Source organism: Staurois parvus, unplaced genomic scaffold (assembly GCF_062004578.1).
Source record: "Staurois parvus isolate SC_StPar_1 unplaced genomic scaffold, SC_StPar_1.0 ptg000117l, whole genome shotgun sequence".
NCBI lineage: Eukaryota > Metazoa > Chordata > Amphibia > Anura > Ranidae > Staurois > Staurois parvus.
In genome coordinates, this window is record NW_028317913.1 from 404,124 (window position 1) to 430,460 (window position 26,337).

Here is a 26,337-nt window from a genome sequence, read left to right on the forward strand (position 1 = left end):
CCAAAACTAAACCATACAAAGTTTTGGTTGTGTTGGGATTTAATATCTCGCTTTAATTAACTAGATACAGACATGTAATGTATGCCATATTACATAGATTTATATATGTTCCTATGTTTTCAACTTTTGTAAACATCAACTAACTTTTTTTTTTTCTTTTTCATTTAAGGCTTATGATGGCTTTGCCAGTATAGGAATTTCCCGCTTGCTGGAGCCCTCTGACATGGTTTTACTAGCAATTCCAGACAAGTTGACTGTTATGACTTATCTGTATCAAATCCGGGCACATTTTAGTGGACAAGAATTAAATGTTGTCCAAATTGAGGAGAACAGCAGTAAAAGCACATATAAAGTGGGCAACTATGAGACTGATACGAACAGTTCAATTGACCAGGAGAAATTTTATGCAGAACTTAGTGATCTAAAGCCAGATGGTGTACATGAACACAAGGAGGCAACAGCTACTGTGGCAGATTTTGTATCAAATGATGATTCTATGTTCGCTAATGATATTGGAATAAGGGACCATGAGGTCAAATCCCAAGACTTAACTGAACAGTCCAACACAGAAAAGGTCTTGCCTACTCCCAGGACTAGAAGTCACCTAGAGTTACAAAGCTTCAGTAGGACTTTGGAATCTGAAGAACAGAGGAAATATGATGGCAAATATTCACCTCATATACAAGCCCAGCCAATAGCTGCTAAAAGGAAGTTGCTTAAACCTGATGTTGCAGATCTTGGTGATTTGTCTTCCATTCCTCTTTCTAGTAAGCAGAGCACATCTTCTGGCACCACATCTGGAGACTCCTATCAATATATTTCATCAGAGCAAGCAAAGACTAGCTTAACCTCCCCATTAGAATGTAGGGGACTGGATAATGGGGCTTTAGAAAAAAAAACTGTCTTGCCTGCTGTAAAATCTGGGGTTACGAATGAAACATTTGGAATTGTTCCTACAAAAGGCCCTTCTGTACCACAGACTGAAATCAGTGCGCTATTGGATGCTACAAAGTCTGTGTCCAACCATTCAGATCATGCTGGAAAGACACCTGAGGTGAGTGAGTTATCTGTCTAAAAACTGTGCTATCTGACTACTACTCTGTTCCTCTGTTCTTCTGAGTGTGCCTTTTGTGAAGTTTAAAAGTGTCTAATAATATTCACTGTGCTTGCCATGTCAAAAAATTCTGGTAAAATAATGCAACATGGAAGCCTCTTGCTCTGTAAGATGTCCATACAATTTGCAATCTCTATGTCTGTACGTTGTCCTTTCGCTTTACCAAAATGATGTAGGAACTACATAAGTAGTCCATCAGATTTGTTTCCAATCAGACATGTCCTTACAGTATGTAGTTATTGCCATGTATAAATGAAATTGTGTAGTCATAGACTGTAAGGTGTATGGCCAATTTTACAATGTTCAAAACAATTTATGTTAACCACCATTCAGAGATGACTTCAGTAAAGTGTTTGACCTTTTCTATGGTCTATTTTAATGTTCTTTGTCCATAATCTTATAGAAATCTTAGTTTATATAATTTCAAAGTGATTCTAAAGCTAATTAGCGTTACAGATTTCAGTTGAGCTGTTTCCACAAGAATAAGAACTGTTAGTCTAGCATGATTCTAACCAGTCAGTGAATATAAGGCCTGTTTTGTAAGTTTAAATCTTCTCAGCTTTAATTGGAATAAGCTTGGTTGAGTAAAAATATGTTCATAGTCTGGCCACATATGAAGCAGCCTATGTATTTTGTATAGATTTATATTCTCTTATACAGATGACCTGCTAAAATGTCATCAGTTAAAAACTTGGCATTGCTTTATTTAACATCTTGATGTTTCATGTACATTATGTTTATAGAGCTGGAGAAGACCAGTTATTGTCTGTTGCCAAGTACTTAAGCCATAAAGACACCAGATCATTTAAGTGACAAAAGGAATCTTGCACAATGACTGCATGTATTCGCCAATACATTTAAGATTTTCACCCCCTCTTTAATAATAGACAACTGATAAAGTTTGGGCAAGATATTTAATATATATATATATATTATATATATTAATCTTTACCTTGTAAAACAACCCATTCAGTTTAAAATAGAAATGCAAGGCAATTTATTGAAATACATTCTAAATACATTTTTTTTTTTTTTTTTTTTATAAGTGATCACACAAACTCTGTTCCCAGCTGCATACGGAGTTTGGAGATATGGGGGTAGAGACTCCTTGTGCCAAGGGGGGGGTTGACAGCAGCTTGAATGGAGCTCCATTTGACATAGTTCCGTTTGCATCATCGAGGACAAATGTTCCCCTCTTGCATCAGTTTTTATGCTTAAAAGCACCGCATAAATTATTAGGACACTTACCTTTCTGGGGGTCCAGCGGTGTCCTCACCCTGAGCCGATTCTTCATTCGGCTATTGGGTGCTGGTGCCACCGTCTTGACTAAGTGAAACCAGCCAGTTTCCTACTGTGCACACGCAAAGCATGCTGCACTTTGTGAATGGGCTGCAATCCTCTCGGACCTTTTTGAGTTTCCCAGAAGGCTGCGTTGGGGGGCGAACTTCCAGCACAGTTCGCCGCAGCAAACTGGGCCAGAAGTGGGACCTGTCAAAACCTGGTACCTGCTCCCTCCCCCCAAAAGGTGCCAAATGTGGCAGTGGAGAGGGGAGGAGACAGATAAGCGGAGCTTCCACTTTTGGGTGGAACACTGCTTTAAAGATATTGTTTTGTTCCTAATTGACTCCGTTTATACCTGTCCAGATATAGAGCAGCATACTTCTGAATTCTTCCAGGTTACCAGTCTGGGCTCCCCTAAAACTCCCCAACCTGTCAAAACCTTCTTGGTACACTAGCTACTGCAACAGTTGTATGGTGACCAGTTTAATTCCTGCAAGATATTTTCTCTTCCCAAGCTTACTAAACAATACCTTATTTAGAAGGTGTTAAACAGTGGGCCTTTCCCATTGTGGACCCTACCATTTCTTGCCTTAACAGTGCACTGACTGTTCCTGTTGAGGACATTACGGTTGACTAATGACTGGAAACCCTCTTCATATTTTTGTTCTTCGTGCCCTGCAATTTGCCATTGCTGTCATGTAATTTGGTTAAAACATGAGCGCTTAGACCAAGGATATGACAAAGGCACCTCAATCGATCCTTCATGTTTACTTAGTCTTGAATCTGTTAGAACTCTTGCCTGTTGCCCTACCTTTCCACACTTATGGGCTTGTGTATATTGTACATCTCATATCCAGGATGAGCCTTCTGTCTGTTCATATGAGACCACTTTGGCTTACATGTTGGCCTGCAGAACAACAGTGCAGCAGAGGCTCACTGTGTATTCCTTTTGAGGTGAGAATGTCTCTGTGGTGCCTTCATGGAGGAGAGAGTACCCTTTTGCCCCAGCTAAAGAAGTCTAAGCCACAGGATAAACTGTTGTTGCTTGGAAGAGTTTTTTTTGTATTTCTCTAACCTCTATAAGTCCAAATCCAGGATTTGCTCCCTTCACAAACCTTAGACCCCAAAACCTTCTAAACCTGTGAGCTCTTCACAGTATGCAAAGGGGGAGTTTAGCCTTTGCCATGACCTAGACCAAAAGCACCTCGGTACAGGAAGCTACCAGCTGGACTTTCCATTTCTGCCTCTACAAGACAACAAACCTTCATGCTGCTCTGGTACAACTCTCTCAGGGAGTCATTGTGGTGGTTCCAGAAAAAGAATGGTTTGTAGGTTTCTACTCAACCTGCTCTCAATTCCCAGAGAAAAAGGGAGCATATGCCCTATTCAGAATCTAAAAGCTCCCAATTTCTTCATTAGAGTGCACACAGTTCTACATTGAATGTCCAAGGTTAGTCATTGCTTCCTCCATCCAAAAGACTTTCTGGCCTCTGTGGACATCAAAAGTACCTATTTGCATGTCCCTGTCTTTCCAGAGCTTTGATGCAAGCTGCGTCTTGCCATGGGCATGTATCAGTGCCAGTTTGCTGACCTCCCCTTTGGTCTATCCTCTGTGCCTTGAATATTCAATAAGGTACTAGCCCATTTGCTAGTCATGCTATGTTTACAGAGCATCCCCATACAGAGATATCTGGATGACTTCCTACCGAGGAAACAGCTAGCCCAGACGTTACCAGTCAATTCCCAACATTCTGTTCAGAATTTACAGACCTTCGGTTGGATTATGATTCTCCAGATGTCAGCCCTGGAAACTGACACATTAGCTGGAGTATTTAAGCTTCCTTCTAGAGACTCCTCAGTCCAAGGTTTTTCTCTTGCAAGACAAACTTCTGACCCTCTGGACTTATGTTCGAACTCCCAAGTTGCAGTCCAGGAACTCTTCAAATTTCTCCTTTTGCATGACAGTTCTGGCATTGGTGGTAGCCTTCCTTCAAGGCAGTTCCATTTGCTCAATTCCACTACAGACTATTTAAATTCAACATTCTGGCTGCATTGGACAAGAAGGTACAGTATCTGGATTTACTGTTTCACCTGACACCCATGACAAGGTTGTATCTGGCCTAGTGGCTCCTTCCATCAGTCTGGAAGATTCCTGTGTCACCCTATCTGTGTCTGGATGTAGCTTGTTTCCCATTGAATACACTGGAGTTACAAGCGATTTGATTATCCCTTAAATGCTGGGCCTCTCTCCACTGCAAAGTCATCAGACCAGATTCAGTTGGACGATGCCACAGCAGTGGCATACCTCAGTGTTCAGAGATGAACCAGAGGTCTTGTAGCTCAAAGAAAAGCTTCTGGTTTGGACAGAACTTCACTTTCCAACCCTGTCCACTGTGCACATTTCAAGTGTTGAAATTTGGTGGGTGGATTTAGATCAGGCTGATGCTCCATGTTTATGTAAAAATATATGTTGGTGTAAAAAAATTACATATAATTATACATTCCATTTAAGGAACTACTCCATAAGTTGTTTTTTTTTTTGAGACAGCAAAACTTCAAAGCCAGCGTAATGCTTAGCTGTAGCAATCACTTGCCAGGCAACGTGTTTGAGGCCAACAAAACACCTACTCAGATCTTGTTTTAGAGCATTAATTCTTGAAAGCACCATTCACACCAGGATAGTCCATTAATGCATGCTAAGGCAGCCCATTCATTGTACAAACCACACTGGACCAAAAATCATACCTGCTGCATTTTTTCTAGACCAGTGTGCCACAGCACAGTCTTGCGTCACAACTTGATGTGGCACACAGCATTGCAGATGCATTTGATGCCACATGCCTGTTACCACAGCCTTGTGGTGAGAAGGAGCCTTAAACTGGCTGTAAAGGTATTCTATGCATGAAGGTAAAAAACCTTCAGTTTGCAGCTTCCCCCACAACCCCACCTAATATTTACCTGAGCCTGATCCAGTGTTGTGCACAAGAGCAGCTGTTCTTCCTGGTTTCTGCCTCCTTATTGACTGAGAGGCAGCAGTGGGAGCCAGTGGCTCCTGTGGCTGTCAATCACAGCCAGTGAGGAGGGCGTGGGGGTGACACTGAGCCCTGTTCTGTGTGTCCTACGGGCACACAGAATAGGGCACAGTAGCAATCACACACGAGTGCTCCCAGGGCAAGCAGCTTGCTATGGGGGCACTCTAAGAAAACCATTGCACAGTGCAGATATGTATAACATGTAAAAGTTTTTTCCTTTAATTCTACCTTTAATATCACTTTAACATGGATTTCTTTTATTAAAATTTGCACCTGACAATGGACTTCTGAAGCTAAATTTAGGGGAAAAAACCTCTACCTATGCAATGCGTCTGCCTCTCCACTGTAAGGGTTACATGCTCGTTTTGCCTAGGGGATAATCAAAAAGTTATACTTGCCTTCTTCTTTGCTTCAACAGGCTTTCACTGCTTCATGCAACTAGTGCCTTAAAGTTTCTTCCCTTCGTTGCCCAACGGTTTGGAACTCTTGTTTATCATTCCATACAATACAGGACCTACAGTCCTGCATTGTACAGGAGGATTTCAAGGGCCCACCCACATACTAGAGCAGAGGAGGGTGCCGGTTGCTGAACTATTGAGAAATAGGTTAAGTATATTCCAGTATTCATCATCCCCTAGGCAAAATTAGCAGTTAACCCTTGCATTAGGAAGAGAGACTAGCTGTGAAGGTAAAGATTTTCATCCCTGAAGTTCAGCTTTAATTTTGCATGTTGTTTGCCAGCGTAGATGTGAAATGAGAGTTGTTTTGATTGTATTAAGTGAAACAGGGTTAATTAAATTCATTTACTGCCCCACCTAATAAATCATAATGTGTCATGTCTGTTTTCTTGGGAGTCAGTCTAGGTGGAGTCAGAGTGGCTTGGAATGCTGAATAGTTTACTGACACTCTGATTCTGAAAAATTCCGTTCTCATTGGTCACAGAAAAGGTAACTGCCCTAGATTTTTAAATGGAGACCTGCATTATCTGAAGGCTGTTTAACTCCTTTGCTCTCGGCCCAGCCTCTCATTTTTAACCCCAGTTGGCCACACCATCTTAGGCTGGCCACACATTATACAATTTTCTTATTCAATTTCCTTTAGATTTACCTTCACCTGTAGTAGTGCAAGGGTCTGGCTGATTGCATACAAATTGAATATGTTTAGGTTTGACCTCATGTTATATGGTTTGGTAAATCTAAAGGGAAATTGTACAAGAAATTTGTATAATGTATGGCCAGCCTTAGCTAATATCCTTCCCAAACTATATATTTTCTGAAAGCTCAGGGCCTGTAGAAATTAAGAGCGTTCTACTGATTTTGTACATCCCATGATAGTTGCACACATGCAACAATTGCATACAAATACAACCTTACTTCCAAAGGTACAAATATCTGTAAATTTAAAATTTTCTTTTTGTGCAGTGGGGAAAATCAAAGGCAAGCAAAGCTGTAAATAACCGACTTAATGCGGAACTTCACTCTCTCAACCAATATTGACAATTTTTAATCCTTGTGCTGCTAACATTAGTAAATAGATAAAAACATATATTATATTTACTTGCTTTAAACTTTTTTTTTTTCAATATCTTCAGTTACTTCCTGGTTTCCATGCCTAGGCATACATCCCAGGAGTCTTCAGGAGTGGAGGAGGGGCTTTGTTAGCTAAGGCAGATGGATTGGAGATTCCAGGAAGTAAACTCATCTGCCCTTACTTAAGATGGCCACAGACAGAAACGCTAGAGGGGTGTTTTTCAGAGTGATTTCTCAGCAAAATAAAGCATGGAGACATAGATGGATGGGGGTTTGCTCTGAATGTTAACAATGAATTAAATAGCGTTTTTGGTTTGTGCTGCTCAGATGCAGTATAATTCCACTTGTTAAAACTGCCATCATAGGTAAGTCCTTCATATAAATGAAGCAGGTGGAATTTACCATAACTGGAGCAGACAGAATCTGGAGCAGTTGTGCATGACAACCAATCTGCTTTTATCTTTCATTTTCAAAGCTTAACAAAATAGGCGAAAGATAAGTTGATTACACAGCTACTCCAGATTCTGTCTACTTAAGTTTTGATATATTTGCCCCAATGTTATTTTTTCTGAACTTCATCTGAGCCATTTGTAAAGATGCCATTCAGAATAAATACAAAGTCACATTATTAGTGGGTTGTATTTCTTTTGTGTAGGTGTTTGACAGCAGCTGTTATTTTAGCCTGCGTTCACACCTGAAAAGAACCTGAACCAAGCGCACGTCTAGCGATTTTGAAGCATTTTTTTTCTAGCATAAATGTGTGTTTTTAAAGTGTTTTTAAAACTTTGTAAGTGTTTCTGCACATCTGTCAGGCTTCAGGTGTTGGTTTCCTGGATGTGCATTGGGAGGAGAGAAAAGTCATGCGCTAAAATGCTCAGAACGATGTGTTGCGTGTTTGCTTAATACAATAGTTTGTGTACTTTTTTGCATGTAGGGTGTCGAGCTACAAGCGTCTGGGCGTTGAAATATGAACAGGCACAATTACAAACAATAGGACTCTGCATTCCAACATCCAAATAACGGACTGCACACCAAAGACATTCAATTCCAGCCAGGGTTTATTGTAATGACAGCACACTGCTCACTCCCACTTTAGGCATACTACAGATTTTAGTGGCAAGAATTAGCCGATTCCTGCAGCAGGAGATCACAGGCTTATGCAAACAGCTGCTGACAGCCAGCCTGAAAAGAAATGACAGGCTGGGAGGAGCACTTAGGCGGCCTAACCCTACAAGGCCTGACTGCCATTTAAGAGCCAAGGGGAGATGGAGAAGGCAGAGAAAGGGACACTGGAGAGAAACTGTAGACTTCTGCATTTGATCAGCAGTTATTTGGTTGCCTGATCAAATATACAAAGCCATGCAAGGGAGTTGCATAAAGCCACCAGGTGTACACATTAGATGTAATCGGCAGCTTATTAGCTGCTCGGTACATCCCTTCAATAAAATACAAAGTTTCAGATACTACTTAATTGTAAGTTCTTGGTTACTGAAGTAACCATGAGCTTACAGGTCTTTAACCACTTGCCTACAGGGCACTTATACCCCCTTCTTGTGCAGGCCAATTTTCAGCTTTCAGCGCTTTCACACTTTGAATGATAATTGCACGGCCATGCAACACTGTTCCCATATCAAATTTTTATCATTTTTTTGAGACAGTGCTTTCTTTTGGTGGTATTTTAATCACCTCTGGGTTTTTATTTTTTGCTAAACAAACCACAAACAACTGAAAATTTGGAAAAAAAAAAACATTTTTCTCCTTCACTGATGTACGCTAATGAGGCTGCACTGATGGGCACTAATTATGAGGCACTGGTAGGTGACACTGATGGGCATTGACAGGCATCACTGATGGGCACTGAAAGGCAGCACTGATAGGCTGATAGGTGGCATGGAAAGTCAGCTCAGATGGGCACTGATATGTGGCATTGATGTACACTGGTAGGCACTGATATGTGGCATTGATGGGCACTGGCAGGTGGCATTGATGATCACTGACAGCTGGCATTGGACACTGACAGGTGGCACTGTTGGGGCTACACTGATCATCAGGGCACACTGATCATCAGTGCCCTGATGATCAATGTACATGTCCCCTCTGAGGGATGCCGATTACCGGCTCTCCTCTCGAGCTGTCAGCGTGACAGCTCAAGAGGAGAGAAATGAAGATAACCGGCATTTCCCTATTTACATGCAATCAGCTGTAATTGGACATAGCTGATCACATGATCGAGCCGAAACCTACTTAACTTCTTTTAGCCCCCCCCCCCCCGCTCCATTTGGCTGCTGGGAGTGAAGGGAGGAAACACAATTTAAACCTACCTCCAGCTCTCTCCCCAGCCTCATGACAGCACTGTGCCAATTACCGGACACCACCTCTGTCATTTGAAGGGAACAGGAATACGTCACATTCTGTAGTACTACATACTCGGAAGTACCAGGGTATATGTATTTGTTTCTGACAGCCGGGAATGCTCAAAGCACAGCTTCCTTTAGAAATTCATTTGATTCCAAAGTCTGTAATTTAAGAAACAAAAAAAATGTTGTACTTACCTTCTCTGTGCTATAGTTGTGCACAGAACAGCCCCGTTCCTCTTCTTCTTGGGTCCCCCTGCTGCAGTCCTGACACCTCCCCCCTGCCGAGTGCCCCCAATAGCAAGCCTTTTGCTATGGAGCACTGGTGTAGGCTCGCTCCCAATCCATGCTTCTGTTAATGGACATAGTCCATTCACACATAGAGCGTGGCTCAGCCCCGCCACCGTTCTCTCCTCATTGGCTCACTGTCTGGGACTTACAGCAGCAGGAGCCAATGGTTCCTGCTGCTGTGTTAGCCAGCGAGGAGAGAGACACTTGGGAGAGCCGCTGCTCTCATGCACATCACTGGATTGAGATACAGGTAAGTATAAGAGGGGGTTGAAGCGGGAGCTGCACCCAAATGGTTTTTTTACCTTAATGCATACCTGAATGCATTAAAGTGATTCTAAAGGCTTAAGTAAAAAAAAAAAAAAACAAGTCTATACTTACCTGCTGTGTGCACTGGTTTTGCACAGAGCAGCCCAGATCCTCCTCTTCTCGGTGCTCCTGGCCCCTCCCTCCTGTTAAGTGCCCCCACAGCAAGCAGCTTGCTATGGGGGCCACCCGAGCATGGTCACTCCCGAGCCGCTGCTCCGTGTGTCCATTCATTCACGGAGCCGCAGCTTGGCCCCACCCCCCCTTCTCATTGGCTTACTGACTGTGATTGACAGGAGCGGGAGCCAGGATAGCTGAAACTCGAGTGCACATCGCTGGATCGATAGGGGGCTTAGGTGAGTATTGGGGGGGGGGTTACTGCACAGTGAGGGTCTTTTACCTGTGGCAGGCTTGTTTTTTTTTTTTGTCTTGTTTTATTTTTGTACTATGCAGTGCATTTTTTACACGTTTTGCTAATCCTTACCATGTAGTATCATTTATTCATGTGTTTTTCTGGAAACTGCACCAGCAGTGCGGCATATAGTATTTTTTTACAGCACACCACAACAAAATACATAGTGGTGGTGAATGTATTCTAGGTTTATGGTGAAGGAATAGGGACAAGGGATAGTGTGAGAATTAAGATAGCTGATTATAATTAGGTTTGGGATTGGGATGGCAGCACCATGACTGGAAGTGCTTGGCACAATAATACATCACAGCCTACCAGTTGCAAATTGCTAGATCTCCACATATTTATGCAGTGGTAGAGATACAATTAAGTAAATAAAAGCAGTAAACCAGGGCTCAACAAATCCCAGGCACCATGTCTCCATGGCAACTAAAAAATGTGTTCTGGCTCTTTTGCTTTTGTCAGCCCATTGAAAGGAGAGAAAAAACTGTCTACAATAGATAGGATAATATTCCTGTATAGTAGTTAAGTCCATATGTGTCTATGGCTCGTCCATTACACTGTAAGTGGTAGAGTAATTTTTTTGAAGACTAATGGCGTGGAACGCCGTGGCCGCTCTTTGGGAAGATGTCTGCTGCAATAGAGACAAAGCTGTACCGTGTGTGTCCTCTAGTGTTTGGGACTGATGACAGGTACACAGATATCTGTATGAGCGGACTTATCTTCCGGGAGGGACCAACAGACAGATGACGGGGATGTCTGCCCAGAGCCAGGGCTGGTCCTCACTCAGCAGGCTCTACCCCTGGCTTCACGCAGTCAGAGGGAGCCCCGGGATGGCCTGCCATGGTGAGTAGGAGATGGGTGAACGGAGAGGCCATACAAAGTCTGTCATTACCCCCAGGCTGCTGACATCACTAACTTCATTCTATCCAATGGATTTACAAGACTGCAGTTCGGATGTATAGCCAACCCAGTTTTCTGCTTCTACTCCGTAGACCACACAGACCCTCCTCTACTCCTGTGTTCAGCTGCCCATGCACATTGTACAATCTCCGGGCAATCTCCTATAGAGTTACCAAAATTATATAATATGAGGACCTACAAAAACAATGTTTTCCAATCAGGCAGGCCCTTGCAGCACATAGTTGATGGAAGGAGATTTTACAATCCGGTTGTATAGGGTATAGTGAGCTTTAAAGTGGGACTGCACTCTCCGTGTTAGATATGCGCACTCCTCAAATCTGAGAAAGGAGCGTGCCTGTCCAACACGGACATCACTCATGCTCGGAAACACGTTGTACATTCTTGGCTCCTAACTTTTTTAGCAAATTTTTCAATCCCTGCAGTAAATTATAAATTGAAAAAATATAAGATTGTTTAGAATCCTATACAATACATCAGTCTGTTTTTAATGTATTTTATGGGATTAATCTACTCGAAAGTGATATTTTAGTTATGAGTACAGCTTGGTGAGCTGAGTCAGTGGCTGGCTTTAAACATATCTTGGATACTTCAGCAGTGAGATCTTCTAACCATAATTTCCAAATCTTCTGTCCATCTGGGAGTTTAGGGTGTTAATGTCAACCTTTTCTTATTCTAGCTCCTTGTACTGCATTGGATAGTACAAAGGAGCAATAATAAATTAACAAAAGTAAAGAGAAACACACTCAAATAAGCTTTAAAGGATAAGTTCACCTTTTGGGGAGAATTTCATGTTTCATAATAAATAGAAGCATTTTCCAATGCCATTTCTGGCCCAGCCATACCAATGTACTTTTCTCTCACCTCATTTACAGGACATTTAATTTTTTGCCAGTTTATGTGATTTTGAACGGATTTTCAGATTGCATCATTTCTTGCGATGGTCTCTCAGCATTCACTTCTTGTAGACCACTTCCCAGAAGCCTTTACTTCCTTCTTGCATCACAGAAGAGGGTGTGATAGGGCGTATTCACCACTCTGAAGCACACCTCCCTCATTACAATATTACCTTCCTCCCATCAACTATGTAGTACAAGGGCCTGTCTGATTTGATACAAATTGAATGGATTATTCAAGTGTGTCCTCCTATTACATAGTTCTGGTAAATCTTAAGGAAATGGTACAGCGATTGTACAATCAGATTGCATAGTGTTTGGCCATATTTCTACAAGTACATAGGAGGGAGTGGACGGAGACACTCAGTTGTCAGGCCCCGTTCACATCTGCACGTAGTGAAAACTCACATTCCCACGTGTATTTGTTTTGGAGCGTTTTCACTTGTCACACATAGGGGAGCCCATTCGCTTGGACAGGCTGGCATACACCCAACAATTGCCCCAGAAAAGCTCCAGAACTTTTTTTGGAGTGGAGCATGGTGCATTACTGCAGTTTCTGGTGTGTTTGCCACACTTAAGGTGTCTTTAATATGTAGTGACAAAACAAACATGATACACATTTGCAGCGTGTTTCTGAAACTAATGGAAAGAGTGCATTTTCTGTAAAGATTGCCATGCATTCGAAAACACACAGCTATGAATGAAGCCTCATTGTTCTGTGTAAATGCATCAATTTCACTTTCAGGCCCCATTCACACCGAGAGTAGAGGGAGCGCATGTTTTTTGGATCGTTTTTCCAGTGACACATATAGGGCAGCCTATTGATTTCAATGTGCTGCACTACACGTGGCAAGGTAGCTCATGGGACATTTTGGCGTGATGCGTGTTGCACATTGCACATTTTTTACTGCGCATTTTGCTGCATTTGTTACCTGTTTTTTCATGTTGCGAAACGTGTGCTTGTTTTTATGTTTGGTGTGACGTTAACAATTACACTGAAAGCACAACTAGGTAATTTTATTTGTATAAAGGTGGACATACACTATACAATCTGATTGTACAATGTCTGTACGATCTCCTTTAGAGTTACCAAAACTATATAATAGGAGGACACAGCATCTATCCAATCACTCGACCTGAGCCCATCTGTAGAGACGCTGGGGTTACCAGGCAAATGCATGTGGGGAGAGATCCCGGGGATTTATTTATTTCAGGTACTTATATAGCGCCATCAGTTTACGCAGCACTTTACACATATATATATTGTACATTCACATCAGTCCCTAACCCTCAAGGGGCGTACAATCTAAGGTCCCTAACTTACATTCATACATACACATATTAGGGCCAATTTAGACAGGATCCAATTAACCTACCAGCATGTCTTTGGAGTGTGGGAGGAAACTGGAGTACCCTGAGGAAACCCACGCAGGCACAGGGAGAACATGCAAACTCCAGGCAGGTGGTGCCGTGGCTGGGATTCGAACCAACGACCCTAGTACTGCCAGGTGGAAGTGCTAACCATTTAGCCACTGTGCTGCCCAATGCTGTGAAAAATAGTTGATGGGTGAAGGGTGTGTTCCAATGAGGTCAGTGCAGGATGTGTGTGCTAATGAGATCAGCTGGTAATCTGCTTCCGGGTCCCTACTGGTCCCTCTGTCCTCTGTCTACATTCCAGGAATTGAAAAAGCTTTCTAAGAAGTTTACCAAAAGCTAAGGCCTTGCTCTCCAGATCAAATAGACTTTGTATATTTTTGCAACTGAAGTACATTAATGGTATATTGGTGCATAATGGAGCTGGATTTTATAAAAAAAAAGAAAAAACAGTTAACTTCGCCTTTAAAGAAGTCTCCCCAAAATTCCTGAAATTTTATTTCCAGGGAACCAGTTGCATGTTGCACTTGCTTGTATTCTGATCTGTCCTGATGTTGCCAAGCAGCGTGGTCGGACAGTTTACCCAAGCTGACCAAGCTGTTAGCAGCAGAATTGTGAATGACAGTGCTGGTGTTTGGCAGCAGGAGTCGTGATGGAGACCAGCACTGTCCTCAAAACATATTCAGCTGTGTGACTATCTGCAAGACTGTGTAATCAATCTATGACCGTTTGTGAACATGCAGTGCCCCGGCAGGTGGATCACACAGCCCCGCAGCATTAAGTGATCTTTTACTATTTTCAGTGAACAAACAGTGCTTTCTTGGCTGTGTGATGGAGCTGCTGGTGCCATAGATGTTTACTAGCAGCCAGTAACTCTGACACAGCTGTGTGATGGAGCTGCTGGTGCCATGTATGTTTACTAGCAGCCAGTAACACTGACACAGCTCTGCATCGCTGATTTTTTATTCAAAGTAGTAAAAGTACAATCAGCTCAGAGAGGGAGCAGGGGCTCATTGATGACTGTACCTTCTCCCACAAGAACACTCATAAACTGGGCTTCAGACTTGGCCAGAGCTTCAACCAGTATTGACAAAAATAAATGGGTGCAATCAGAATATGACCAAGTTGGTATCCTGGAGGATAAAATAGAAGTTTAACGTTTTTCTTGAGAGTTGATCTTTAATGGGAAAAATCTGCAATGGTGTTTATTTAAGGGGCGATTTTTATAACAATGTATAAATGTTTATAACAAACATCAAATAACCACATTAAATAATACGCCTAGCAGCAAAGACACAGACCCAGTTATTATTCCAATTCCAGATAATCATATCACAATGTCTATCCAGACTAGATTGCATCGCTAACCCCCAAGAAACAATATAGTCAAAAGAAAAGCTTGCAAAATACAACCTCAATTCTAAAAAAAAAAGTTCGGACACTTTGTAAAATCTACATACAAACATAATGCAATTAATTCAAAATCTCATAAACTCATATTTTATTCGTAATAGAAAAGATAGCAAATGTTTAATCTGAGAACATTTACTATTTTAGGGAAAAAATAAGATCATTTTGAAATTGATGGCAGCAACACGTCTCAAAAAAGATGTTGTGACAGGACCATGTTTACCACAGTGTAGCATCCCCTCTTCTTTTAACACCACTCTGTAAATGTCTGGGAACTGAGAAGACAGGTTGTAGGATTTTTTGGGAGAGAAATGTCCCATTCACGTCTGATATAGGATTTTATCTTCTCAACAGTCCTGGATCTTCTTTGTCATATTTTTCATTTCAAGATGCGCCGAATATTTTCACTTGCTGAAAGGTCTGGACTGCAGGCAGGCCAGTTAAAGCGAAACATTACTCACCTCAACTCCAGCGATGCTGCATCCTTGAACTTCCCGTCCAGCCACTGAAATATGCGGGCAGCCAGCTTCTTGATCTTGATTTCCGGCTACTGCCATTGCGCATGCACTGCTCACTGTGCAGGGGCTGACAGGCAGGTAAATAGCTTTAATACAGAAGAGACCAAGCATATTCACTACTTTTAATGCCAAAAATTCCACTTTAAGCACTGGGACTCTTCTACTAGGAAGCCATGCTGTTGTCATAGATGCAATATGTGGTTTTTCATTGTCCTGCTGAAATATGCAAGGCCTTCCCTGAAAACTATGTCATCTGTATGGGAGCATATGCTGCTCTAAACCATGGATATATCCTTCAACATTGATGGTGCCTTTCCAGATGTGCAAGCTGCCCATTCCATACACACTAATGCACTCCCATACCATCAGAGAAGCAGACGTTTGAACTGAGTGCTGATAACAAACCAGAAGGTCCCTCTTCTCTTTAGTCTGGAGGACACCGCTTGCCAAAAAGAATGTCAGATTTTGATTCGTCTGACCACAGAACAGTTTTCCACTTTGCAACAGACCATTTTAAAAGCTAGGTTCTTTTTACAGATAAAAAGTGTTCAATTATTGTTTTTACACTACAACCTGTAAAGCATTGCATCTGTGATCAGCAGATCGTAGGTGCAATGTCAGGATCCTGCAGACTCTTGGCAAGCTGTCTGCCTGTACTTCCCATATGGGCAGACAGTTACTCAGGGCTGGTGCTTCCACTAGGCAAACTAGGTAGCCGCCTTAGGAACACTGCCACCTAGGGGCGCCTGGGCCACTCCTTTCAGTGTTCCTCTCAGACTCAGTCCCTTACTGCAAGTCAGCTGGCAGCTGCTGATCACTGTGAAGTTCCAGCCCTTCTCTTCCCACTCATCAGCGGAGGCACAGCTGCACCTGCGAAAGAAGGTAATGTCTGACTGATGTCTTTTGTCTGTGTGAGTGTGACCCGACCAGCCATTGATCACATGTGCAATGTGTCAGTGAGTGATGACATCATCACAATCCCACAGCCCGCTCTTCTAGTGCCTGCTGTTAGTGTTGTGTTTGTGGTGGTGTATTTTGTCGGATCTTCACTGTGTGTGATCGCTCAGTTCAGGTGTTGTGTGTGGGCTGGGCTGCCTGCTGTCACATTGTTTTACCTCCCCCATTGCCTGGGGAACTCCAGCTTGGGATCTGTCAGAGTGTGAATCCATCATCCTCCACTCAGTGCAACTGTCACCCTGCCACTGCCAGTCACAGATACAATCCGTCTGTGACACTGATTTTGTCTTTAATATTGCTGGTGGCATCTTATGGCACTTATTTTTGCAAATTAAAAGAAATTTAGCAGTTTCATGTTTTGTTGATTTAATATTTTATACTGTTTTTAAAAATTAGTATTTATTTACTGGGAGGGGCGCAAGTAGCTGGTCTTGCCTAGGGCACAAAATAGTCTAGCACTGGCCCTGCGGTTACTGAATGCCAATAAAACTTAATGAATTATGAGATTAGATTGAACACCAGCGCCTTTGTAGTTCATTGAGCATTACAGGCTGTCAGCCGAAATGGCTGACAATATTTGTAGGCTATTCATTCACTGAATGAATGACTCAACTGTGTGGGCGCACACGGCACCTCTGTTTTCAAATTGTGACAGCGTGTGCAAGGAGAAGATCCCCTATCTGTTGTCACAGAGTAGGAAGCACTGGGGTGCATAGGAACATGTTATACATGTATTGCATGTGTGACTACAGTAGGCTTTAAATGTACTGAAATAAAATGAAGAACTTTCCTGTTTCCCAGTAATCAACAAGTGTGATCAATTCCTAAATTTAAAGCACTCCTGACATTATGCACATTAACAAAGACTCATTTTGTTTATACAGATTACAAATTAGAGGGCTGGGACAGTCTCTCTGTGAATGCATCTGACTTTTGATTCCTTTCTGGTTGTAAATCTTTTCACGTGAATTATTGGATCGTAAATGTGTCATTATGTCTACTCAGAGTTTAATAACACAACAGCAGCCACAAATCGACACTGTCTTGTGGCCCTTTACATCTCTTCTGTCAAATTACATGTTGATAATTAGCCTATTAACTAAGTCATTTGCTATACCTGTGAGCTTTTGTTTATATAATTTACTTTTTTCAATCTATCTGCTTGAGAGAAGGCAGTGATTAAGGCAGATCTGTGATTGCCATCCAGCTTGTGATACAGGCTAGCTTAGCCTAAAACCAATGTCTGAAGAGTAACTCTACTGTTGTTGAGAAAAAAAGCATTCCCCTCTGGGTAGTCAATGTACATTGCAGGGATTTTAGCCATCTTTGTTACAGATTCCTACCTTTTCTCATTCTGAAGAAATAGCTGTTTGTGTCCTTGTGCAAAATGAATATGAACAGGATTGATTTTATAATCATCATTCAGTTGCTGCATTTGCAGGGTTCTAATGAGGAATATTGCAGGGTCTGCATCTCTTTAGGTGTGGTTTTCCTTTGGGAGTATCTCACCAAAAATTAAATTTGTTTGTTGCAGGGGATGCCCAAAATCTGACTTGTATCTTAGTGCAGACTTCTGGGAAAATCAGTGAGCCAATCACACAGGCAGGAAATTACATTTCTGGGAGGCGTTCCATACACCCATCTGTGTACAGAAAACCTCCAGGTAGCCATATTGCATTTTACAGAAAATTACAGCGCTGAAGATTAAAAAGGAAATGTCATTTCTAAAAACATTACAATATGACTTGTGCTGCAGTTGTACACTATATGCTATATATATATATATATATATATACACACACACATACAGTTGTGTTCAAAATAATAGCAGTCAGACATCACTAACCTGATCAATCACTGTTTTTGGTAGAAATGATATTTCTACATGACAACTAATTTACTAGCAGGTGTAGTAGAGTAATAGAAATCCAACAGACCCAACAGTCATGACATGCAGGCTGCTGATTCTGTGTAATTGAATCACTAATTGAAAGTTGAAAGGGGCATGTTCAAAATAATAGCAGTGTGGAGTTCTATTAGTGAGGTCATTCATTCTTTGAAAAACAGGTGGCAATTATTGCCCTTATTTAAGGAAGGAAGGCAGCAAATGTTGTACATGCTGGTTACAGTGCATTTCTCTCTGAAATTCTGAGGAAAATGGGTCGTTCCAGACATTGTTCAGAAGAACAGAGTACCTTGATTAAAAAGTTGATTGGAGAGGGGAAAACATATAAAGAAGTGGAGAAAATGATAGGCTGCTCAGCTAAAATGATTGCAAATGCTTTAAAATGGCAACCAAAACCAGAAAGACGTGGAAGAAAGCGAAAAACTACCATTCGAATGGATAGAAAAATAGCCAAAATGGCAAGGACTCAGCCAACAATCAACTCCAGGAAGATCAAAGAAGGTGTAAAGTTCCCGGTGAGTACTGTTACAATTAGAAGACGCCTATGTGAAGCCAAGCTATCTGCAAGAAGCCCCCGCAAAGTCCCACTGTTGAAAAAAAGACATGTGCTGAAGAGGTTACAATTTGCCAAAGAGCACATTGACTGGCCTAAAGAGAAATGGCGCAACATTTTGTGGACTGATGAAAGTAAGATTGTTCTTTTTGGGTCTAGTGGCCGGAGACAGTTTGTCAGACGATCCCCAAACACTGAATTCAAGCCACAGTACACTGTGAAGACAGTGAAGTATGGTTGTGCAAGCATCATGATATGGGGATGTTTCTCATACTACGGTGTTGGGCCTATTTATTGCATACCAGGGATCATGGATCAGTTTGAATACATCAGAATACTTGAAGAGGTCATGCTGCCTTATGCTGAAGAGGAAATGCCCTTGAAATGGGTGTTCCAACAAGACAATGACCCCAAACACACCAGTAAACGTGCAACATCTTGGTTCCAGACCAACAAGATTGATGTTATGGAGTGGCCAGCCCAATCCCCGAATCTTAATCCAATAGAAAACTTGTGGGGTGACATCAAAAATGCAGTTTCTGAGGCAAAACCAAGGAATAGAGAAGAACTGTGGAATGTAGTCCAATCATCCTGGGCTGGAATACCTGTTCACAGGTGCCAGAAGTTGGTTGACTCCATGCAACACAGATGTACAGCAGTTCTCAGAAACAGTGCTTATACAACTAAATATTCATTAAGTGATTCAAAGGAAAGCAAAATCTTCAAACATTTTTCAGTTTATATAGTGCATGTTTGAGTTTGTAAAGAAGAATACAAACACTGCTATTTTTTTGAACAGTCTAATATTCACTTTTCTTCAATTTTTTTTAGAGGAACAACACACATTTGATATATTTTTCTTCATGTTTTGATTTGGAATTGAATGTGTAGTGTTCCCAATGCATTTGTGTGTATGGAAATAAAAGCTATTAGAAGGATTTTGAGCTTTATTCACTTTTTTCAACACACTGCTATTATTTTGAACACAACTATATATATATATATATATATATATATATATATATATATATATATATATATATATATATATATATATATATATACACAGTTGCAAGAAAAAGTATGTGAACCCCTTGGGATTACTTGGAGTTTTGCATGAATTGGACATAAAATGTGCTCTGAACGTCATCTAAGTCACAACAATAGAAGAACACAGTCTGCTGAACATAATACTACACAAACATTAGATGTTGCCATGATTTAATTGCACATAACATGTAAACATTCACAGTGCAGGGAGGAAAAAGTATGTGAACCTTTGGACTTAATAACTGGTTGACCCTTCTTTGGCAGCAATAACCTCAACCAAACGTTTCCTGTAGTTGCAGATCAGACCTGCACAACGATCTGGAGTCATTTTGGACCACTCCTCTTCACAAAACTGTTTCAGTGTAGCAATATTCTTGGGATGTCTGGTGTGAATCGCTCTCTTAAGGTCATGCCACAGCATTTCAATGGGGTTGAGGTCAGGACTCTGACTGGGCCACTCCAGAAGGCGTATTCTGTGCTGTTGCAGCCATTGTTTTGTTGAATTACTTGTATGCTTTGGGTCATTGTCCTGTTGCATCACCCATCCTCTGCGGAGCTTCAGTTGGCGGACAGATGGTCGTACGTTTTCCTGCAAAATGTCTTGATAAACTCTGGAATTCATTTTCCCATCAATGACAACAATCCGTCCAGGCCCTGAGGCAGCAAAGCAGCCCCAAACCATGATGCTCCCTCCGCCATGTTTCACAGTGGGGATGAGGTTTTGATGTTGGTGTGCTGGGCCTTTTTTTCTCCACACATAGTGTTGTGTGTTCTTCCCAAACAACTCAATCTTGGTTTCATCTGTCCACAGTATATTCTGCCAGTAGTGCTGTGGAACATCCAGGTGCTCTTTTGCAAACTTCAAACGTGCTGCAATCTTCTTTTTGGACAGCAATGGCTTCCTCCGTGGTGTCCTCCCATGTACTCCATTCTTGTTTAATGTTTTCCTGATTGTAGATGTGTCAACAAAAATGTCAGCATGTGCCAGAGATTTCTGTAGGTCTTTAGCTGACACTCTGGGATTCTTCTTTACCTCATGCAGCATTCTGCGCTGTGCTCTTGCAGTCATTTTTACAGGACGACCACGCCTAGGGAGAGTAGCAACAGTGCTAAACTTTCTCCATTTGTAGACAGTCAGTCTTACCGTGGACACATGAACATCAAGGCTCAAGGAGATACTTTTGTAACCCTTTCCAGCTTCATGCAAGTCAACAATTCTTGATCGTAGGTCTTCTGAGAGCTCTTTTCTGCAAGGCATGGTTCACATCAGACAGTGCTTCTTGAAACCAGTAAACCCAAAACAGGTGTCAGCAACACATCCAATATCATCACACTGATTGGAGTCAAGGTTGGCTCACTCCTGGCTCCAATTAGCTCTGGGAGAAGTCATTAAGCTAGGGCCTCACATACTTTTTCCTCCCTGCACTGTGAATGTTTACATGTTATGTGCAATGAAACCATGGCAACATCTAATGTTTGTGTAGTATTATGTTCAGCAGACTGTGTTCTTCTATTGTTGTGACTTAGATGACGTTCAGAGCACATTTTATGTCCAATTCATGTAAAACTCCACGTAATCCCAAGGGATTCACATACTTTTTCTTGCAACTGTATACATATATATATATATATATATATATATATATATATATATATATGTATATATATATGTATATATATATATATGTATGTATATATATATATATATATATATATGTATATATATATATATATATATATATATGTATATATATATATATATATATATTATTTTTTATTTTTTTTTGCTTTTTTCCAACATACAGTGCCTTGAAAAAGTATTTATACCCTTTGAAATCGTCCACATTTTGTCATATTACAACCAAAAACATAAATGCATTTTATTGGGATTTTATGTGATAGAGCAACACAAAGTGGCACATAATTTTGATGTGGAAGGAAAATGATAAATGGTTTTCAAATTTTTTTACAAATAAATATCTGAAAAGTGTGGCGTACATTTGTATTTAGCCCCCCTGAGTCAATACTTTGTAGAGCCAGCTTTCGCTGCATTTACAGCCGAAAGTTTTAAGTTAAATCTGTTCCCATTTTTCTTAGCAAAATAGCTTAAGCTCTGTCAAATTGGATGGAGAACATCGTTTAACAGACATTTTCAAGTCTTGCCACTCTTCCATAAAGGCCAGATTAGAGGAGTGCATAACTAATAGTTTTCCTGTGGACAGATTCTCCCACCTGAGCTGTGGATCTCTGCAGCTCCTCCAGAGTTACCATGGGCCTCTTGGCTGCTTCTCTGATTAATGCTCTCCTTGCCCGGCATGTCAATTTAGGTAGACGGCCATGTCTTGGTAGGTTTGCAGTTGTGTCATATTCTTTCCATTTTCAGATGATGGACTGAACAGTGCTCCGTAAGATGTTCAAATCTTGGGATTTTTTTTTTTTTTAACTTAACCCTGCTTTAAAGCTAGCCAAAACTTTATCCCTGACCTATCTGTTGTGTTCCTTGGCCTTCATGATGCTGTTTGTTCACTAGTGTTCTCTCACAAACCTCTGAGGGCTTCACGGAACAGCTGTATTTATACTGAGATTAAATTACACATGTTTGTACTCTATTTACTAATTAGGTAACTTCTGAAGGCAATTGGTTCCACTAGATTTTAGTTAGGGGTATCAGAGTAAAGGGGGCTGAATACAAACACACGGCACACTTTTCAAATGTTTATTTGTAAAAAAATTTGAAAACCATTTATCATTTTCTTGCCATTTCACAATTATGTGCCACTTTGTCTTGGTCTATCACATAAAATCCCAATAAAATACATTTACGGTTTTGGTTGTAACATGAAAAAATTTGAAAAATTTCAAGGGGTAGGAATACTTTTTCAAGGCACTGTACTTTTCCCAATGCACATGTTCCTGCAAAGTGGCTGTAGGTGTTGCTGGGTGCTGCAGCAACCACCGGCTGGAACCAAGGGTAATCAGAGCAAGAGAAAGTCAACAGCACACCATGGATCTCCAGAATGGGTCCAAAGCTTTATTCAGCGATCACAACATTATACCAGAAGCAACATTTCAGAGCCTCACATGTGACACATGCCTGATGAAGGGGTCCTGCAAGGCTCTGAAACATTGCTTCTGGTGTGATCGCGGAATAAAGCTTTGGACCTGTTCTGGAGATCCGTGGTGTGCTGTTGACATTTTCTTGCTCAGACTCTGGAGAAATCCCAACTTTAATGTCTAAATACACTCAGATGCCTAGACTGGCAGCTGGCTCAGCTTCTCCGCAAACCTCTGAAAGCCTAAACCAACCGCTCCTGCCCCCTGCAAATCCAGTGCTAACTGAAGGCCGAGAACTGAGTCAGTTCTCTTAGTCTTTTAGAGTTAGAAGGGGGATAGATACAGCATCAGACCGATGCTGCATCCACCTAGGGGAGTATGATTGTTTGTTTTTCACTGCTGCAAAAGTGACTACAAATCCCAATCTCTGTCTTCACGGGACTGAGATTGAGCTCTGCAGTCATTTTTGCAGCAGTTGTTTTCTTTTTCCAGATCACAATCCTGTGCAACAACCTTTTTTCAGTCAGTTGACCATGTCAACTGTGCTTATGCTTATCAGAAGACAGTTTTCCCCCGGGAACTGTATATACCGTCATAACCTTTGATACTGTACCTCACGAAATAGCAAATAAATTGGCAACTACAATCAGAGGCACCAGCTTAGCGGGCAAAAACAATTTGCCCTCTTTGATGCTCGGTAAGCTCTGACACTACTCCATATTACTAGTAGCACACACAGTGAATATTTTAAAGTGAGGCTTCCCACTTGTTAGCTAGGTGTCTCATCACACAGCAGAAACAAAAGAATGTTACATCGCTTCTGCTTTCTATGCGAAACATGTCGTCACATTCACAACTGCAAATCATGTAGTGTTCCCATTTTTGTCTAACCCTTGTAGATCACTGAACTTTTTTCCAAATGGTACCTTTTCTGCAGAGGAAAAGCGAGCAAGCCCTTGTCCACTGGCATACTGGCAGAGAGGGAAGATAAAATAGCAGACCCCATAGCTACAGGCAGATATGCCTCCACTTGTTATTGTGGGGGTCAGTCCATTAATTTCAACCTCTCGTTCTGTCATCATCAAAAAGATATCTGAATCCCTGGTCAGAACTCCAAGTATTTGTTAAAGCAAGACAGCATATTACAACAGTAAGTCTCTCAAGGGAACTGGATTTAAAACCTAATGTACTAGTAATTCTTCCTTCAGTGACTAACTGCTGACCTCAACCTGTGAGTGACGAACTTCTCTGTACTATTTACCCGACTTCATCTATGTGAACAAAGTGTGATCTTGTTACGTTTTCTATGGTCACATGTACAGATAACCTGCTGAACCAGTTGTCCGACACTGAAGAACCCAGATTGTTGCTGTGTTACCATAGGCTCTTATTGTTCCTAACAGCAGTCAAGTGTGTGCTAATTAAACAAAAGTAAAATGTGAGCTCAGCCTATACCAGCAAAGGCAGGTGTGAGTTCACGGGTAATACCGGGACCTCCTATGTGCCTGATGCTGTGCAAGTACATGCCTTGTAGAATAATAGGTCCTTTTTATTGCCTGATGCAAATGAGAGCTAAGGATAACAAGAAAGAGTGGCAGTTTTAGCAACCAGCCAGATTCCATGTTTTCTTTTCCTATAGCAGGGCAGTTTATAAAAATGAGCAACTGTTTTACTTTTTTGACCCATTACTATGAAGTATGGTCATTTTAAAAAATGCTAATTTCACCACCACCATTCCCTGCAGACTCTTAGCTCTGACATCCTGCTGCTGATCCTCTACTGGGTTGGATTGAAAACCCAGCATCATAGTCCACATCCTGCAAGTCAGCACCTCCAGAGGGTTTGTCAGCAAGACAGCTTGCACTCACAGGGGAATGCTGCAGAGAACAGCACAATTTACTACTTGTGCACCATTTTCTTCATCATTAAGGACTGCCCACTGCTGATGCCAGATAAGAAGGGCCAAGTGTGTCGCATGACCAGCTGGAAGAAGCCTGGATTTAAGCTATGTATGAAGGGAAACTTAAATACACTGCTCAAAAAAACTTAAAGGAACACTTTGAAAACACATTAGATCTCAATGGGGAAAAATATGCTGGGTATCTATACTGATATGGACTGGGTAATGTGTTAGGAACGTAAGGATGCCCCATCGTTTCATGTAAATGAAAATGATCAAATTACAGACAATTGAATTGAAAGTAACCCTGAAAATCAAAGTGAAAAAATGATGCAGCAAGCTAGTCCATTTTGCTGAAATTTCATTGCAGCAACTCAAAATGGTACTCAGTAGTTTGTATGGTCCCCACGTGCTTGTATGCATGCCTGACAACGTCGGGGCATGCTCCTACTGAGAAGATAGATGGTGTCCTGGAGTATTTCCTCCCAGATCTGGACCAGGGCATCACTGAGCTCCTGAACAGTCTGAGGTGCAACCTGGTGGCGTTGGATGGACCGAAACATGATATCCCAAAGGTGTTCTATTGGATTAAGGTCAGGTGAGCGTGGGGGCCATTCAATGGTATCAATTCCTTCATCTTCCAGGAATTGCCTGCATACTCTCACCACATGAGGCCGAGCATTGTTGTGCACCAGGAAGAACCCAGGACCCACTGCACCAGTGTATGGTCTGACAGTGAGTCCAAGGATTTCATCCCAATACCTAATGGCAGTCAGGGTGCCATTGTCTAGCCTATAGAGGTCTATGCATCCTTCCATGGATATACCTCCCCAGATCATCACTGACCCACCACCAAAACGGTCATGCTGGACAATGTTACAGGCAGCATAACATTCTCCACGGCTTCTCCAGACCCTTTCACGTCTGTCACGTGTTCTCAGGGTGGATCTGCTCTCATCTGTGAAGAGCACAGGGTGCCAGTGGCGGACCTGCCAATTTTGGTGTTCAATGGCAAATGCCAATCAGGCTCTATTGTGCCAGGCAGTGAGCATATGCCCACCAGAGGACGTCGGGCCCTCAGACCACCCTCATGAAGTCTGTTTCTGATTGTTTGGTCAGAGACATTCACACCAGTGGCCTGCTGGAGATAATTTTGTAGGGCTCCGGCAGTGCTCATCCTGTTCCTCCTTGCACAAAGGAGCAGATAACGGTCCTGCTGAGGGGTTAAAGACCTTCTACGTCCTTGTCCAGCTTTCCTAGAGTAACTGCCTGTCTTCTGGAATCTCCTCCATGCTCTTGAGACCGTGCTGGGAGACACAGCAAAACTTCTGGCAATGGCACGTATTGATGTGCCATCCTGGAGGAGTTGGACTGCCTGTGCAACCTCTGTAGGGTTCAGGTATCGCCTCATGCTACCAGTAGTGACATTGACCCTAGCCAAATGCAAAACTGGTAAAAAAAACACAGCAAAGTGCCATCACT

At 41.8% G+C, this 26,337-nt stretch overlaps 1 protein-coding gene across 7 annotated transcripts in view; it reads left to right on the forward strand.

The window, feature by feature from the left end:
* The window catches only part of EHBP1 (EH domain binding protein 1), a 547,128-nt gene that overhangs the window by 318,282 nt on the left and 202,509 nt on the right, over positions 1 to 26,337 (forward strand). For all 7 annotated transcript variants that reach the window (XM_089671985.1, XM_089671988.1, XM_089671986.1 and 4 more), the window contains one exon: positions 170 to 1,054. In XM_089671985.1, the coding sequence (XP_089528111.1) occupies positions 170 to 1,054 (885 nt within the window). The remainder of the gene's footprint in view (positions 1 to 169; positions 1,055 to 26,337) is intronic.